This window comes from Oncorhynchus keta, chromosome 19, assembly GCF_023373465.1.
Source record: "Oncorhynchus keta strain PuntledgeMale-10-30-2019 chromosome 19, Oket_V2, whole genome shotgun sequence".
Taxonomy (NCBI): domain Eukaryota; kingdom Metazoa; phylum Chordata; class Actinopteri; order Salmoniformes; family Salmonidae; genus Oncorhynchus; species Oncorhynchus keta.
In genome coordinates, this window is record NC_068439.1 from 43679869 (window position 1) to 43698510 (window position 18642).

An 18642-nucleotide genomic window follows, 5' to 3' on the forward strand; every position below is an offset into this window, starting at 1 on the left:
ATTGCAGTTTTAAAGCTAATTTCCTGCAATTCTATACATTTTGCCATTGCTAATTGGGTTTTCTTTTTCTAACATTTTACTCAGTGCAGATGTTGCCAATAATCCATGGCTTCTGGTTGGGATATGTACAGTACATTCTGAAAGTTCAGACCCCTTCCATTTACATTTAAGTCATTTAGCAGACGCTCTTATCCAGAGCGACTTACAAATTGGTGCATTCACCTTATGACATCCAGTGGAACAGCCACTTTACAATAGTGCATCTAAATCTTTTAAGGGGGGGTGAGAAGGATTACTTTATCCTATCCTAGGTATTCCTTAAAGAGGTGGGGTTTCAGGTGTCTCCGGAAGGTGGTGATTGACTCCACTGTCCTGGCGTCGTGAGGGAGTTTGTTCCACCATTGGGGGCCAGAGCAGCGAACAGTTTTGACTGGGCTGAGCGGGAACTGTACTTCTCAGTGGTAGGGAGGCGAGCAGGCCAGAGGTGGATGAACGCAGTGCCCTTGTTTGGGTGTAGGGCCTGATCAGAGCCTGGAGGTACTGAGGTGCCGTTCCCCTCACAGCTCCGTAGGCAAGCACCATGGTCTTGTAGCGGATGCGAGCTTCAACTGGAAGCCAGTGGAGAGAGCGGAGGAGCGGGGTGACGTGAGAGAACTTGGGAAGGTTGAACACCAGACGGGCTGCGGCATTCTGGATGAGTTGTAGGGGTTTAATGGCACAGGCAGGGAGCCCAGCCAACAGCGAGTTGCAGTAATCCAGACGGGAGATGACAAGTGCCTGGATTAAGACCTGCGCCGCTTCCTGTGTGAGGCAGGGTCGTACTCTGCGGATGTTGTAGAGCATGAACCTACAGGAACGGGCCACCGCCTTGATGTTAGTTGAGAACGACAGGGTGTTGTCCAGGATCACGCCAAGGTTCTTAGCGCTCTTCCCTTTTTCCACATTTTGTTTTGTTACAGCCTTCTTCTAAAATTGATTAAATAAAAAAAGGTCCTCATCACTGAACACAGTACCCCATAAAGACAAAGCAATTTTTTTTGCAAATGTATTACAATTAAAAAAACATAAATACCTTATTTACATAAGTATTCAGACCCTTTTCTATGAGACTCTAAATTGATTTCAGGTGCATCCTATTTCTGTTAGTCACCCTTGAGATGTTTCTACAACTTGATTGGAGTCCACCTGTGGTAAATTAAATTGAATGGACATGATTTGGAAAGGCACACACCTGTTTATCTAAGGTCCCACAGTTGACGGTGCATGTCAGCAAAAACCAAGCCATAAGGTCAAAGGAATTGTCTGTAGAGCTCCGAGACAGGATTGTGTCGAGGCACAGATCTGGGGAAGGGTACCAAAAAAATGTCTACAGCATTGAAGGTCCACCAAGAGTTTGGAACCACCAAGGCTCTTCCTAGAGCTGGCTGCCCGGCAAAACTGTGCAATCGGGGGAGGATGGCCTTGGTCAGGGAGGTGACCAAGAACCGGATTGTCACTCTGACAGAGCTCCAGAGTTCCTCTGTGGAGATTGGAGAAACTTCCAGAAGGACAACCATCCGTGCAGCACTCCAGACTAATGCCACTCCTCTGTAAAAGGCACATGACAGCCCGCTTGGAGTTTGCCAAGAGGCACCTAAAGACTATCAGGCAATGAGAAACAAGATTCTCTGTTCTGATGAAACCAAGATTGAACCTTTTGGCCTGAATGCCAAGCGTCACATCTGAAGGATTTCTGGCACCATCACGACGGTGAAGCATGGTGGTGGCAGCATCATCAGTGGGGATGTTTTTCAGCGGCAGGGACTGGGAGACTAGTCAGGATAGAGGGAAAGATGAACGGAGCAAAGTATAGAGAGATCCTTGATGAAATCTCCTCCAGAGCGCTCAGGACCTCTGACCAGGGTGAAGGTTCACCTTCCAACAGGACAACGACCCTAAGCACACAGCCAAGACAAAGCCGGAGCGGCCCAGCCAGAGCCCGGACTTCAACACAATCATACATCTCTGGAGAGACCTGAAAATAGCTGTGCAGTGACGCTCCCCATTCAACCTGATAGAGCTTGGGAGGATCTGCAGAGAAGAATGGGAGAAACTCCCCAAATACAGGTGTGCCAGGTTTGTAGCGTCATACCAAAAAAGACTTGAGGCTGTAATTGCTGCCAAAGGTTCTTCAACAAAGTACTGAGTAAAGGGTCTGAATACTTATGTATATGTTATTTCATTATAAATTATATTTCATTTAAAACTATTTTTTTTAAATAAATGACCAAACATTTCTAAAAAAACGTTTTTTGCTCTTCATTATGTGGTGTGTAGATTGTTGAGGGGGAAAAACAATTTAATCCATTTTAGAATAAAGCTGTAATGTAACAAAATGTGGAAAAAGTCAAGGGATCTGAATACTTTATGAATGCACTATAATAGCTCCAGGGTGCCTATAATTTGTCCATACCATTTGTCTCTATTTTCTGCATTAAAATTGTGAACTTTAAAAAATAAAATAGGTTCTTCCTTGCTGAAACTCCAAGAATAATGTGTCATACTGATTGATCACCCGGCATACTGTACTTTATAAGCCCCTTTCCTTTAATAAATGCAGTGGACCAAGTTGCTCCCCAACATGCTAATGCCATCTAGTGGAAGAATCAAAACACACCAATGGTGTATTCCATTTGGTCCCATTCCATGTTATAATCAGAACACAGGAGCACATCACTACATAATTGAAAGAAAAATAATTGAAATAAATCATGAAATTCATATAAATGTATTTTCTTAATCTATACAAATAATTATTCAACACAAATATATACACACATGTGAAGTTGACAATTCTCCTCTCTCCACTGGGATTCTCTGCCTCAAAACCTATTACAGAGGCTGAGTCACTGGTGCTCTTCCATATCGTCCCTAGGCGGGGTGCATCACTTGAGTGGGTTGAGTCACTGATGTGATTTTCCTGTCCGGGTTGGCGCCCCTCCTGGGTTCGTGCCATGGGGGAGATCTTTGTGGGCTATACTCGGCCTTGTCTCAGGATAGTAAGTTGGTGGTTGAAGATATCCCTCTAGTGGTGTAGGGGCTGTGCTTTGGCAAAGTGGGTGGGGTTATACCCTGCCTGTTTGGCCCTGTCCGGGGGTATCGTTGGATGGGGCCACAGTGTCTCCCAACCCCTCCTGTCTCAGCCTTCAGTATTTATGCTGCAATAGTTTATGTGTCGGGGGGCTAGGGTCAGTCTGTTAGCTCTACGCCTCACACTGGGGATTATTAGGTGACCGTGATGGTTTGAGGGCCAGATTGGGAATTTAGCCAGGACACCGGAGTTAACACCCCTACTCTTACGATAAGTGCCATGGGATCTTTAATGACCTCAGAGAGTCAGGACACCCGTTTAACGTCCCTTCCGAAAGACGGCACCCTACACAGGGCAGTGTCCCCAATCACTGCCATGGGGCATTGGAATTTTCTTTTAGACCAGAGGAAAGAGTGCATGCTACTGGCCCTCCAACACCAAATCCAGTGTCCTGTGTGAATTTAAGTATGCCTGCTCTAATTCTCTCTCTTTTTCTTTCTATCTATCTCTCTCTCTCTCTCTCACTCTCACTCTCTTTCTCTCGGAGGACCTGAGCCCTAGGACTATGCCTCAGGACTACCTGACCTGATGACTCCATGCTGCCCCCAGTCCACCTGGTCGTGCTGCTGCTCCAGTTTCAACTGTTCTGCCTGCAGCTATGGAACCCTGACCTGTTCACGTGATACCTTGTCCCAGACCTGCTACTTTCAACTCTCTAGAGACATCAGGAGTAGACTGACATTTACTCCTGAGGTGCTGACTTGTTTCACCCTCAACAACCACTTATTATTTGACCCTGCTGGTCATCTATGAACATGTAACATCAAGGCCATGTTCTGTTATAATCTCCACCCGGCACAGACAGAAGAGGACTGGCCACCCCTCATAGCCTGGTTCCTCTCTAGGTTTCTTCCTAGGATCCGGCCTTTCTATGGAGCTTTTCCTAGCCACTGTGCTTCTACACCTGCATTGCTTGCTGTTTGGGGTTTTAGGCTCTGTTTCTGTGCAGCAAATTGTGACATTAGGTGATGTAAAAATGGCTTTATAAATAAAAAAAACATTGATTGATTGATGGCTACATGCAGCTCTTGATTTGATCTCACAACAGGCGCATCTACTCGACCACAGCTGTAAACACAGTCCAGTTCCAAGTAAATGGCACAGATCCATATATGGATCTGTGCCATATGTTTCAGTATGTTGCATTGAATGTGGCTAATATTGTGTTGCTTCTGTCACAATTTCCACAGTGTTAACTAAGAGGGAAAACTCTAGAAAGTTGAATGAAGTTAAATCTAAGAGCAGAAAAAGTTTGTAATCTGAAAATACGTAGAATGTATGCACACATGACTGTAAGTCGCTTTGGATAAAAGCGTCAGCTAAATGGCATATATTATTATTATTATATTATTAAAATGTGATTCATATTATCACATAGGCAGGAGGCCTATATATTCTCATATTTGTGTTCTGCTGTGGCCTAGTTGATTTTATTTAAAGCTATATTCCGATATTTGTTCTATTCCTACTTTGATGCCTTAAAAATGATATGAAATTCGGGTATTGTAAGCCCCACAGCTGAGTATGTATGCATATGGCGTTTACTCTGCAGTGTTGTCTAAAAATGTTGCTGAACATTGATGTCTAGAAAATGAGGCAATAAGAAATTCGGACTTGTATGCATTCTGCAGTGACGTCTAAAATTATTTGAATGAATTAGCACCTTGGAGAGTGCTGTCCGTTTCACCACCATGTATGGTAGGCTACTTTCCACTACATTGTGTTTGACACTTTTTTTCTCAATGTGTTCAGGTACCTGAGCACTGATTAACACATGTAATGTCAACTCATCACATATTGTGAATTGGACAGTGGTCCCCAATAGGTTTACAAGATAATTACAATCTAGTCTTAATTGCATTCAGGGCGACTGGCATGCCAACAATGATTTTTTTAGATAAGATTGAGGTTACCTGGCACACTCCTTAGACACACCATCACTGTCACTGTAGTGCAGCCAGTCAAGCAGGACCACTATTACTCTGACAATCTAGGATAGGAAATCACTATAAATATTTTAAAGTTTGTTTATTTATTTGATATGCATTTTTTTAGAGATGGGTGATCACGTGTCCGGGGGTTAGTTACATTGAAGCGCCCGGTCGACCACGTGACGGAGCTATTTGCAGTGTCAAAGTGGAAAAGACACAGGTAAATGCCGAGTCTCTCGCTTATTGTCTGCGCGAGTCGGTTCGGCATAGTTCCTCATATAAGTGTATTATTTTTGGGCTTTGAGGTTTCATTTCGTCGAAATCCGATTAGGAGGTCGACAGAGAGACCGCTTGGTCGGTTTTTATAGCAGAATATCTGACATTCATCTGGGTTTCTGGTCAGTATCGCTTGTTATTTATTTTCTTTATTTTGGGCCTACGGGCCTACCTAGAGCCTCGGTGTCGTGTTTATTTAAACAGACATCGGTGGCGTTTAACGGAGGCGCGTTTGCTGGTGCTGCATAGTGCAACTTGTAAAGTGATTTGTGAGTTAGTTACCACGTTAATGTGCGGCATATGCGTTTGTGGGCTCAGTAATATGCCTTACTAGTAACCATGTTTGCCAGTTAGGCTAAAAGTGATGATTTGCAACAATCTAGCTAGCTATCTTCTCTTCGCCATGAGGTTGAGAAGAACGGAATCTCAACGACCAGGCTGGATGGATGTTCCCTAAAAATTACATCTTAGCTCGTTAACATTTGGACAATGATGTTATGTTTATGAAGCAAATTATATGGCTAAGGCCATGCACGTTAGCTAGTTAATGGTTGTGGTGAAATAATATTCATGGGGTTTATGTAACGTTGGGTAGCTTAGCTAGAGACGAATCGCTAGCTATCGTTAGCTAAATAAAACCATGTTGTGGATGTCAAATCCAGAGCGATGTGTGAATTGCATCGTTCGCTAGTGGACGCCATTACAATCTGCTAAATTGGTTCGCAAACAAGTTACCATAGTAGTTACAGTAACTTGTTAGCTAGCCTCAGCTAACAAGCTACCATAGTAGCTATATTATCTTGTTAGTTAGCCTCCCAGCAAATGTGTGCCAAATAAATGTAATTTGCCAGATCTCAATTAGCTAAAGTAGCTAACTAATGTTCGCGAACTCAAATTTCATTGGACCCTATTTGGATATACTAAACCTAACGTTAACTACCTAACTATGTATATAATTTCAGTTGGACAATTAGATAGCTAGGACCATTTTTTAAAATTAGGTAACGTTAGCCTAGTTAACCATCTCTTTGGATAGGTCTTTACAACAGCCACAGTCAGAAACCCCGCATATTTCTAGAAAAACTCAAATTAAAATAGATACACAAGGCGATGTATGTCCTAACATAACCACTAGCTACAAATTAAATGGCATTATGAACTGTATAACTGGTGACTGAGGTCAGCATGCATGCGCCTGGCCTGCCAAAAGGAGTCGCTGGAGCGCGATGGGGACAAGGACATCCCAGCTGGCCAAACCCACCCCTACTTGGATGACGCCCGCAGCAGGCTGCGGCACAGCCTGGGATCAAACCCGGGTCTGTAGTGACGCCTCTAGCAGTGCCTTACACGGAACCCAAACCGGCTGCACCATCGTGCATGAATTTATTTTGTCCCCCTATACCAAACGCAGGTTAAAATATCAAAACAAACTGAACGAATGACATTAATTTGGGGACAGGTCGAAAAGCATTAAACATGTATGGCAATTTAGCTAGTTAGCTTGCACTTGCTAGCTAACGTTAATTTGTCGTATTTAGCTAGTTTGCTGTTGCTGGCAACATTTTCCTGGGATATAAACATTGAGTTGTTATTTTACCTGAAATGCACAAGGACCTCTACCCCAACAATTAATCCACACAACGGCCAACCAAATCGTTTCTAGTCATCTCTCCTTTTTCATCTTTGAACTTATGGTGATCGCATCTAAACTTTCATTGTATTACCACAACAACTGGCAACAAAGTTCGTCTTTCAATCACCCACGTGGGTATAACCAATGAGGAGATGGCACGTGGGTACCTGCTTCTATAAACCAATGAGGAGATGGGAGAGGCAGGACTTTCAGCGCGATCTGCATCAGAATTAGGAATGACTTCTATTTTAGCCCTTGGCAACGCAGACGCTCTCGAGTGCAGTGGGTGCAATAATTGAATAACATGGATTTTTGAAATGATTTTGCGACTCCCGCCACTTGGGAGGCGGGTGTGATCATTCTACAGTGGTCCCTGCAGCGTACACTCAAACCGGTGTGATTAGAAGACTTATTTAGAATGTCCAGTTTCGATTGATGCAACGGCCAGCATTTGAGCTGGCCACTTATCACAAATTTTACACAAACATTCCTTACGAATTTTTAGATAACTCGGCTGACAGAAACCACAATATGAATTAGCTAATAGCACTAATTATTTATAATTCATCACATTGCAAGTGAGCTTACCATTGATCAATATTGTTGAGTACTTTCTAGAAATCTAAATTAATGACACTTTGGATGTTGTTTTTTTTGTCAACCAAAGATAAGAGGAGACGAGATGAGTTTGGTCTGTTTGCAGTATGCATGTTTTTAGGGGGTGTGTCATCTACGATCATTCACTTCACTTCATTCCCTTCCAGGAGTTTACTCATAACAGCATTGGTCTGACAGACGTTTACGTGACATCCAGAATGCATTGTATAATGTCAACAAACATGGCATAGCTGGCAAATAGCTTAGCATTAGCTCAAATAAGTATTTAACAAACATCATAGGTGTCCGTCACAATCTATGCAATAATCGGAATGCATTATTTGTCACCAGTACTTGAAAACGTGAATAAAACTGAAAAATACATAATGCTCCATACATGCGTACATACAGTGCCTATGGAAAGTGTTCAGATTCCTTGACTTTTTCCACATTTTGTTACATTACAGCCTTATTCTAAAATTGGTTGTTTTTTTCCCCTCAATCTACACATACTAATGACAAAGCAAAAAAAGATTGGTAGCATCCATAGCCAATTTATATCACATTTTGTATTCAGACCCTTGTTACTCTGTACATTGTTTAAGCACCTTTGGCAACGATTACAACCTCAAGTCTTCTTGGGTGTTACGATACAAGCTTGGAACACCTGTATTTGGGGAGTTTCTCCAATTCTTCTCCGCAGATCTTCTCAAGCCCTGTCAGGTCGGATGTGGAGCGTCGCTGCACAGCTATTTTCAGGTCTATCCAGATGTTCGATTGGGTTCAAGTTTGGGCTCTGGCTGGACCACTCAATGCCATTGACTTGTCCCGAAGCCACTCCTGCGTTGTCTTGGCTGTATGCTTAGGGTTGTTGTCCTGTTGGAAGGTGAACCTTTGCCCCAGTTTGAGGTCTTGAGTGCTCTGGAACTGGTTTTCATCAAGGTTCTCTCTGTACTTGGCTCCTTTCATCTTTCCCTTGATCCTGACTAATCTCCCAGTCCTTGCTGCTGAAAAACATCCCCACAGCATGATTTGTCGGTCTCACGTGTATACAAAAAAAGACTAAATGAACAATTCTATATATTTTCAATCTCAACATTTTTAAAATTAAATGTACCTTCCGGCATCCCGCCTCACCCAATGTGATACAGATCTGCTATTTGTAGACATTATAACCATCCATCAGAAGCTAATTATCTACTAGCTATTTAGTCATTGTTAGCCACTGCTAGCAGCCTTTACCTTTAGCACAGATACCAGCTGCTTTTAGCCTGGATAATACTTGCCAGCCTGCCTGCTCAGAGCGTTATCAACCCTGAGCATATCGGAATGTTTTTCTCCACTACAACACCGGATTTCTGCCCTAAGCCCTGGATCATTACTCCAGATCATCACAGCTAGCTAGCTGCCACCGAGTGGCCCAGCCCCGAAGCTAGCCTTCAGCCAGGCCCATCTCCCGTCCTGCTCAGTGGACCCTATGATCACTCGGCTACACAGCAGATGCCTCCCGGACTCTTCATTAACACGACTAGAATCCACTACACCACCAGGTTTCTTGCTGTAAGCTCAGGACCTTTGCATTAGATCATCGCTGCTTCTGAGTGGCTATAGTGGCTAACGCCCTTGTCCCGAAGCTAGCACCAGTTAGCCGCGAGCCAGGTGCGTCTCACGGCTAGCAAACAATTACTCCAGCTACAATACCTCTTTTGCCTACTGGCCTAGACCCTTTGTCAATATGGAGCGCCGCCGTTCCATCACAACCGGTTTGCCGACGTTATTCCATCCACTGTGCCCTCAACCGGTCTTTGCCGTACGTCGGAGCAGACGCTTCTACTAGCCCCGGGCCGGCTAAGTTTTAATTTTTTTTTTAACACCGTGTCTTCCGCTTGCTAGCGTTGTAACTACTACCTAGCGGCTTCCCTGTTTCATGTATTGCTGTTCACTGGACCCTATGATCACTTGGCTACATAGCTGATGCCTGCTGGACTGTTCATTAATCACGGTTCTCCATTGTGTTTATCTGTCAGCCCCAGCTTCGAACTCAGGCCCTGTGTGTAGTTAACTGACCCTCTCTGCCCATTCATCGCCATTTTACCTGTTGTTGCTGTCTTAGCTGATTGGCTGTTGTTGTCTTACCCATTGTCTTAGCTAGCTCTCCCAATCAACACCTGTGATTGCGTTATGCCTTGCTTTATGTCTCTCTCATGTCAATATGCCTTGTATACTGTTGTTAAGGATAGTTATCATTGTTTCAACATGCCTCAGATGCCTCTTTTGTCCCACCTCCCACACATGCGGTGACCTCACCCAGCATAACTAGTGTGTCCAGAGATGCAACCTCTTATCGTCACTCAATGCCTAGGTTTACCTCCACTGTACCCGCACCCTACTATACCCTTGTCTGTACATTATGCCATGACTATCCTACCATGCCCAGAAATCTGCTCCTTTTATTCTGTCCCCAACCCATAAGACGACCAGTTTTGATGGTCTTTAGCTGTACCCTCATCATACTCCTCCTCGGCTGATGTGAAGGTTAACCCAGGCCATGTGTGATCCCAGGCGCTCTCATTTGTTGACCTCTGTAACCGTAAAAGCCTTGGTTTCATGCATGTTAACATCAGAAGCCTCCTCCCTAACTTTGTTATTCAGTACTTTAGCACACTCAGCCAACCGTGATGTCCTTGATGTGTCTGAATCCTGGCTTGGGAAGGCCACCAAATATTCTGAGATTCCCATCCCCAACTAAAACATTAGCCGTCAAGATAGAACTACCAAAGGGGGAGGAGTCAGTCTGCAAAGTTCTGTCATACTTTCCAAGTCTATGCCCAAACAGTTCGAGCTTCTAATTAAAAAAATTAATCTCTCCAGAAATAAGTCTCCGCCTGTTATAGACCCAGCTGTACCCTGGATACCATATGTGAATTGATTGCCCCCCATCTATCTTCAGAGAATGCACTGTTAGGTGACCTAAACTGGGATATGCTTAAAACCTCTTAAGGTTACCCCTTACTTTTTCGAACATTCTGTTAAAAATCGCGCAACATTTCAGCGTCCTGCTACTCATGCCAGGAATATAGTATATGCATATGATTAGTATGTGTGGATAGAAAACACTCTGACATTTCTAAAACTGGTTAAATCACGGCTGTGACTATAACAGAGCGTGTGTTTGATCGAAAAGCGCAAGAAAAACTGATCACCGAAAACTGGGAAAAATATCCATGCGCCACTTGCATGTATTGTCTATGGGAAAGCAAATTACATGGGGCTGAGATTGCAAGTCCTACAGCTTCCACACAATGTCGCCAGTCTTGTCAATTGCCTGGGCTTTGTTTCTTGGTCAAACGAGTAAGAGAGCCCATTCCTTCCGGTCTCCGACAGGATGTTTGAGGAGAAATTTCAGAACATGATTTGAAGACGTGGAGCTATTCAATACACATCGCCCGTGATCAATTTGATAGATTATTAACGTTTACTAATACCTAAAGTTGCATTACAAAAGTATTTCGAAGTGTTTTGTGAAAGTTTATCGTCGACTTTTTTAATTGAAAAAAATGACGTTGCGTTTTAAAACAGTATTTTTTTCCTGGATCACACACTTTTCATAGATCGATATTTAGGGTATATATGGACCGATTTAATCGAAAAAAAGACCCAATAGTGATGTTTATGGGACATCTAGGAGTGCCAACAAAGAAGCTCGTCAAAGGTAATGAATGTTTTATATTTTCTGCGTTTTGTGTAGCGCCGGCTATGCTAATTTTGTTTACGTCCCCTTCAGGTATTTCGGGGTGTTGCATGCTATCAGATAATAGCTTCTCATGCTTTCGCCGAAAAGCATTTTAAAAATCTGACTTGTTGGCTGGATTCACGAGTGTAGCTTTAATTCAGTATCCTGCATGTGTGTTTTAATGAACGTTTGAGTTTTAACGAGTGCTATTAGCATTTAGCGTAGCGCATTTGCATTTCCAGATGGCTAGATGGGGCGCCTGCGTGTCGGGTGGGCTTAAGAGGTTAACCAGTTATGGCTGCAACCCCGATGTGACAACTACCAGTGAAAATAGAGGGCGCCAAAATTCAAACCACATCTCAATTACAATTCCTAAAACATACATGTGTCTTATATAATTTTACATCTATTTTCTTTGTTAACCCCACCAAAGTGTCCGATTTCAAATAGGCTTTTCAGCGAAAGCACAAAACGATTGTTAGGTCTCCACCAAACCATAATAAGCACAGCCATTTTCCAGCAAAATATAACCTTTATAAAAACCAGAAATAAAGATAATTCAAGGTTAGTGATGAAATTAAATCTTCATCCGATGACACTCATAGGACTTCATGTTACACAATACATGCATGTTTTGTTTGATAAAGTTCATATTTATATATAAAAAATTGAGTTTACATTGGCTATTTAGATTCACTAGTTCCAAAAACATCAAGTGATTTTGCATAGCTACATCATTCAACAGAAATACTCATCATACATGTAGATGATATTATAGTTATACACATGGAATTCTAGATATACCTCTCCTTAATGCGACCGCTGTGTCAGGTTTCAAAAAAACTTTTCGGAAAAAGAAAAGCATGCAATCTGAGACGGCGCTCAATTTAAAAACACCACAGCCGCAAAGATGGCGTCAACATAAACAAGAAATTACATGATAAATATTCCCTTACCTTTGATGTACATCAAAAAGCACTGCAGGAATCCCAGGTCCACAAATGTTTGTTTTGTTCGAAAATGTCTTATCTCCAAATACCTTCTTTTGTTAGAGCGTTTGGTATACATATCCAAACGCTAATTCTGGTCAGCGTTATATTGGACAAACTTCAAAAAGTAATATTACCGGTCGAAGAAACATTTCAAACTAGGTACAGAATCAATCATTAGGATGTTTTTAACATATAGCTTCAAAGTTCCAACCGGAGTATTCTTGTCTTCGTGAGCAATGGAACGCAATGACTACCATGAGGAAAAAGTGGGATCACAAAATGGCTGCTTGATGGACAGCTGATATCATTCACTCCCACAACAACATAGAAGCCTCATTATAATTTATATTGATGGTTGACATCTAGTGGAACCCATAGGCAGTGCAACATCATTCATATCTGAGGGGAAATTCATTGAGGACTCTGGTGAATACATACAAGCTCAGATTTCTGACTTCCTGTTTTGGTTTCAACTGTGGATTTTGCCTGCCAATATGAGTTCTGTTATACTCACAGACATCATTCAAACAGTTTTAGAAACTTCAGTGTTTCCTATCCAATACTAATAATAATAATAATAATATGTGAATATTAGCAACTATGACTGAGGAGCAGGTCGTTTGATATGGGCACCTTTTCATCCAAGCTACTCAATACTGCCCCTGCAGCCATAAAAAGTTAACACCCCGGCAGTCCTACAATCTAAGCTTGATGCCCTCAATCTCACACAAATTATCAAGGAACCCACCAGGTACAACCCTAAATCTGTAAACATGGGCACTGCCGTAGATATTATCCTGACCAACTTGCCCTCCAAATACACCTCTGCTGTTTTCAATCTGGATCTCAGCGATCATTGCCTGCATCAGCTAAGGGTCCGTGGTCAAATGACCACACCTCATCACTGTCAAACGCTCCCTAAAACAATTCTGCGAGCAGGCCTTTGTAATCGACTTGGCCCGGGTATGCTGGAAGAATATTGACCATCCCGTCAGTAGAGGATGCCTGGTCGTTCATTAAAAGTAATTTCTTCAATCTTATAAGCATGCCCCTTTCAAAAATGTAGAACTAAGAACAGATGTAGCCCTTGGTTCACTCCAGACCTGACTGCCCTCGACCAGCACAAAAACATCCTGTGGCGGGCTACACTAGCATCGAATAGTCCCTGAGATGTGCCACTTTTCAGGGAAGTCAGGAACCAATACACAAAGTCAGTTAGGAAAGCAAAGGCTAGCTTTTTCATAGAAACTCCAAAAAGTTCTGGGACACTAAAGTCCATGGAGAATAAGAGCACCTCCTCCTAGCTCCCCACTGTACTGGGGCTAGGAAAGACTGTCACCACTGATAAAACCGCAATAATCGAGAATTTCAAGAAGCTTTTCTCTACCTCTGGTCATGCTTTCCTCCTGGCTACCCCGGGCCAACCGCTCCGCACCCCCCGCAGCTACTTGCCCAAGTCTCCCCAGCTTCACCCAAATCGAGATAGCTGATGTTATGAAAGAGCTGCAAAACCTGGACCTGTATAAATCAGCTGGGCTAGACAATCTGGAACCTCTCTTTTTAAAATGATCCACTTCAATTGTTGCAACTCCTATTATCAGTCTGTTCAACCTCTCTTTCGTATTGTCCGAGATCCCTAATGATTGGAAAGCTGTCACGGTCATCTCCCTCCTCAAAGGGGGAGACACTCTAGAACCAAACTGTTATAGACTTATATTCAGCCTACCCTGCCTTTCTAGTCTTCGAAAGCCAAGTTAACAAACAGATCACTGACCATTTCGAATCCCACCATACCTTCTCTGCTGTGCAGTCCGGTTTCTGTGCTGGTCACGGGTGCACCTCAGCCATGCTCAAGGTACTAAACGATATAACAGTCATCGATAAAAGACCGTACGGTGCAGCCTTCTTCATCGACCTGGCCAAGGTTTTTGACTGTCAATCACCACACTCTTATCGGTAGACTCAACAGCCTTGGTTTCTCACTGGTTCACCAACTACTTCTCAGAGTTCAGTATGTCAAATCGGAGGGCCTGTTGTCCGGGCCTCTGGCAGTCTATGGGGGTACCACAGGGTTTAATTCTTGGGCCGACTCTTTTCTCTGTATATATCAACGATGTCGCTCTTGCTGTGGGTGATTCCCTGATCCACCCCTACGCAGACGACACCATTCTGTATACATCTGGCCCTTCTTTGGACACTGTTAACCAACCTCCAAATGAGCTTCAATGCCATACAACACTCCTTCCGTGGTCTCCAACTGCTTTTAAACGGCAGTAAAAAACTAAATGCATGCTCTTCAACCCATCGCTACCCGCACCCACCCACCATCACTACTCTGGACGGTTCTGACTTAGAATATGTGGACAACTACAAATACCTAGGTGTCTGGTTAGACTGAACTCTCCCTCCAGACTCATATTAAGCATCTCCAAAATTAAATTGAGAATCAGCTTCCTATTTTGCAACACAGCCTCCTTCACTCACGCTGCCAAACATACCCTCGTAAAACTGACCATCCTAACGATCCTCGACTTCGGCGTTGTTATTTACAAAATAGCCTCCAACACTACTCAGCAAATTGGATGCAGTCGATCACTGTGCCATCCGTTTTGTCATCAAAGCCCCATATACCACTGCAACCTGTATGCTCACGTTAGCTGGCCCTCGCTACATATTCGTCTGCGGACCCACTGGCTCCAGGTCATTTAAGTCTTTGCTAGGTATAGCTCCGCCTTGTCTCAGCTCACTGGTCATAACGTTCACCCTTGGCATGCGCTCCTTCAGGTATATCTCACTGGTCATCCCCAAAGCCAACGCCTCCTTTGGCTGCCTTTCCTTCCATTTCTTTGCTGCCAATGACTGGAACAAATAGCAGAAATCGCTGAAGTTGGAGACTTGTATCACCCTCACTAGCTTTAAGCATCAGCTATCTGAGCAGCTTACAGATCGCTGCAGCTGTACACAGCCCATCTGTAAATAGCCCATCCGTAAATAGCCCATCCAGCTACCTACCTCATCCCCATTGTATTTATATACTTTTTTGCTCTCTTGCACACCAGTAGTTCTACTTGCACATCTATCACTCATTGCTAATTTGCTAAATTGTAATTACTTTGCTACTGTGTATTTATTTTATTGCCTTAACAACTTACTCCATTTGCACACACTGTATATAGACTTTCTATTGTTATTGACTGTACGTGTGTTTATTCCATGTGTAACTGTTGTTTGTGTCGCACTGCTTAGCCTTCTTGGCCAGGTCGCAGTTGTTCTCAACTGGCCTACCTGGTGAAATAAAAAAAACAAATCTTCACCTGGGTGGCCAGCACTAGGAAGAGCCTTTGTAGTTCCAAACTTCTTCCATTTAAAAATGGAGGCCATCGTGTTGGGGACTGCAGACATTGCTGCCGAGATTTGGTACCCTTACCCAGATCTGTGCCTCAACACTACTCTCAGAGCTCTACGGACAATTCTTTTGACCTCGTGGCTTGGTTTTGCCCTGAAATGTACTGTCATTTGTGGGACCTTATATAGACAGGTGTGTGCCTTTCCAAATCATGTCCAATTAGTTGAATTTACCACAGGTGGACTCCAATCAAGTTGTAGAAACATCTAAAGGATAATCAATGTAAACAGGATGCGCCTGAGCTCAATTTCGAGTCTCATAGCAAGGGTCTTAATACTTATGTACATTTTTTATATTTATTTATATTTGTTTTTTATACATTTATAAACTTTTCTTAACCTGTTTTCACATTGTCATTATGGATTATTGTGTAGATGAGAATTAAAAATAATAATTGTACAATAAGGCTGTAATGTAACAATGTGGAGGAAGGGGTCTGAATACTTTTGAAATGCACTGTATGCGTGTGTGTGTATACAGGGGCTATTTGTAAAAGAGACCTTGGTCTTTAAAGTAATTGACGCAGGAGGGCAAAAATGCATCTGATTCACTTAGCTGTTCTACGAGTGGTCTGAGGCAGACGTTTTAGATTACAATTTAAGTGCAATGTTAATAATTGTGGTTTTGAGAAACCAGTATATTTAACAATACTCCTAAGAACATTTTAATGATGAACTTAAGCTCCTGGGATCCGGGCCCTTGGCCTTTACGATATCACTATCTATGCTCTATTCCCAGTTCTGGGGTTAAACGCCATGTTTTTTGGGGGGGTACTGTTTTTCTAGGTAGTACATTTGCTCCCTAACATCATGTGAAAGATACGCATTAACAATTGCTATTGAAAATCAAAATGGTTATTTCTAGATTGTTTACCAGGCCACACTCATTTATAGGTTAATTAAGCCACTTCTCGGGAACTGCAAAACTGCCATAAGCAGTCTTACCAACTAGTTTTTTTTAACTAACCCTGGTCGTACTTTACAATATGCATTCTGTAATTAGTGAATAATTTGCACTTAAATCCGTGGTGATGTTCCCAAACCCTACCGTACTAATTTGTTTCACCTAACCACCAAAAATGGATGGTTTTAGTGTCTGTTGGTTTTTCCAAATGGTAACCTCTCTCCAAACTCTCTTTCTCAGGTGTTATTCCTTTGTAAATACTGATATTTGTATATACTGTAAATGATGACGTCTGTGGGCGGAAACCGAGCCTGCGGCAGTTGGGAGCAGCAGACGCAGACAGGCCAGACACAGCACAAGCAGAGACCTCAGGTTGGTACCTCGCCCTCGACCCTTCTGCCCACACTGGATGTCATGCACTTAGTTACAACACACACAGACCCAACAGCTGATTCTTTGTTTCCAGGGCCTAAAATGAACTTTTTGGTCCACCAGCCACTGTGGCAAGTAGATGGCGAAATCTACCAGCCACTCCAATTGTATTTATTTTACCAGCCAAAATATTTATTTGATATATTTATTTACGTTTGTTTTTACAAAAAAGCATGCTTAATTTTTCTAAAACAAAAAATATTTTAGTAGGAAGTGATGTGATATATTCCTCAATTTATTCGTTACCCAAGTCGCTTGACTAAAATATCTGATGAGAACATTTTTATCTGCCACTTTAAGGGCGGGAGTTTACCATGGTAACAGTGCCACTCAAATTGTCAAGTGGTGGTGTGAGATTTTGGATCTGACTAGTAGTAGACACTATCAGTTGAAGCAGCAGATTCAAACTAACATTAAAAATCAACTGACCGTGTCAACAAAACTATGTAAATACTAGAGATGACTATTTAGTTGATTGGTCGACTAAATCTCTTAAATTAATTGCGACTGCTTAACTGTTATTTTCATGGTGCACCTAATTCATTGCGGAGGCCACGGGTGGCACAGTCATCACTTGAAGACATGTGATAGTAAAATTGTATATGGTTATATTATGTGGGGGAAAAAAGTCGCTACACTAATAAATGTAATATTATTTTATAACAAATTAGCCTTCTCCCGCGTTGGATCGGCGCCTTTCCTCATGTTGCTACACTATTTGCAAAAGTATGTGGACATCCCTTCAAATTTTGGATTCTTCTGTTTAAGCCATACCTGTTGCTGCCAGGTGTATAAAATCAAGCACACAGCCATACAATCCTCAAACAACATGGAAGAACTGACTTTCAATGTGGTACCGTCATATTACGTATCTTTCCAACAAGTGAGTTCATCAAATGTGTGAGTTCATCAAATGTATGCCCTGCTAGAGCCCCACTCAACTAAGTGCTGTTATTTTGAAGTGGAAACGTCAGGAGCAACAAGGCTCAGCCGCAGCGTGGTAGGCTGCCACACAAGCTTACATAACTATGAGTGCTTAAGCATGTAGCTCGTAAAAAATAATTGATTCTTGGTTGCAACACACGCTACTAAGTTCCAAACTGCCTCTGGAAGCAACGTTGGCACAATAACTGTTCGTCGGGAGCTTCATGAAGTGGGTTTTCATGAGCAGCCACACTCATGCCTAAATGCCAAGCGTTGGCTGGAGTGGTGTTAAGCTTGCTGCCATTGGTCTCTGGATCAGTGGAAACGTGTTCTCTGGAGTGATGAATCATGCTTCACCCTCTGGCTGTCTGACGGATGAATCAGACTTTGGTGGATGCCCGACTGGATAGTGTCAACTGTAACGTTTGGTGGAGGAATAATGTTTTGGGGCTGTTTCATGGTTTGGGCCCAGTGAAGGGAAATATTAATGCTAAAGCATACAATCACATTCTAGACAATTCTGTGCAGTTTGGGGAAGGCCCTTTCCTGTTTCAGCATGACATTGCCTCTGTGCACAAAGCGAGGTCCATACAGAAATGGTTTGTCGAGATTGGTGTAGAACTTGACTGGCCTGCACAGAGCCCTGACCTCAACCTCATCGAACACCTTTTGGGATGAATTGGAA

The 18642-nt window shown here is 42.8% G+C and overlaps 1 protein-coding gene across 9 annotated transcripts in view; it reads left to right on the forward strand.

Annotated features, from left to right (window-relative positions):
- The first annotated feature begins 5161 nt into the window (after positions 1-5161).
- Positions 5162-18642, forward strand: part of ubap2l (ubiquitin associated protein 2-like) — a 50922-nt gene continuing 37441 nt past the window's right edge. For 8 of the 9 annotated variants that reach the window (XM_035793595.2, XM_035793599.2, XM_052470628.1 and 5 more), the window contains exons 1-2: positions 5288-5459; positions 16842-16973. In XM_035793595.2, coding sequence (XP_035649488.1) covers positions 16884-16973 — 90 coding nt within the window. In that variant the 5' untranslated portion in view covers positions 5288-5459; positions 16842-16883. The other variant, XM_052470629.1, reaches the window with a different exon arrangement.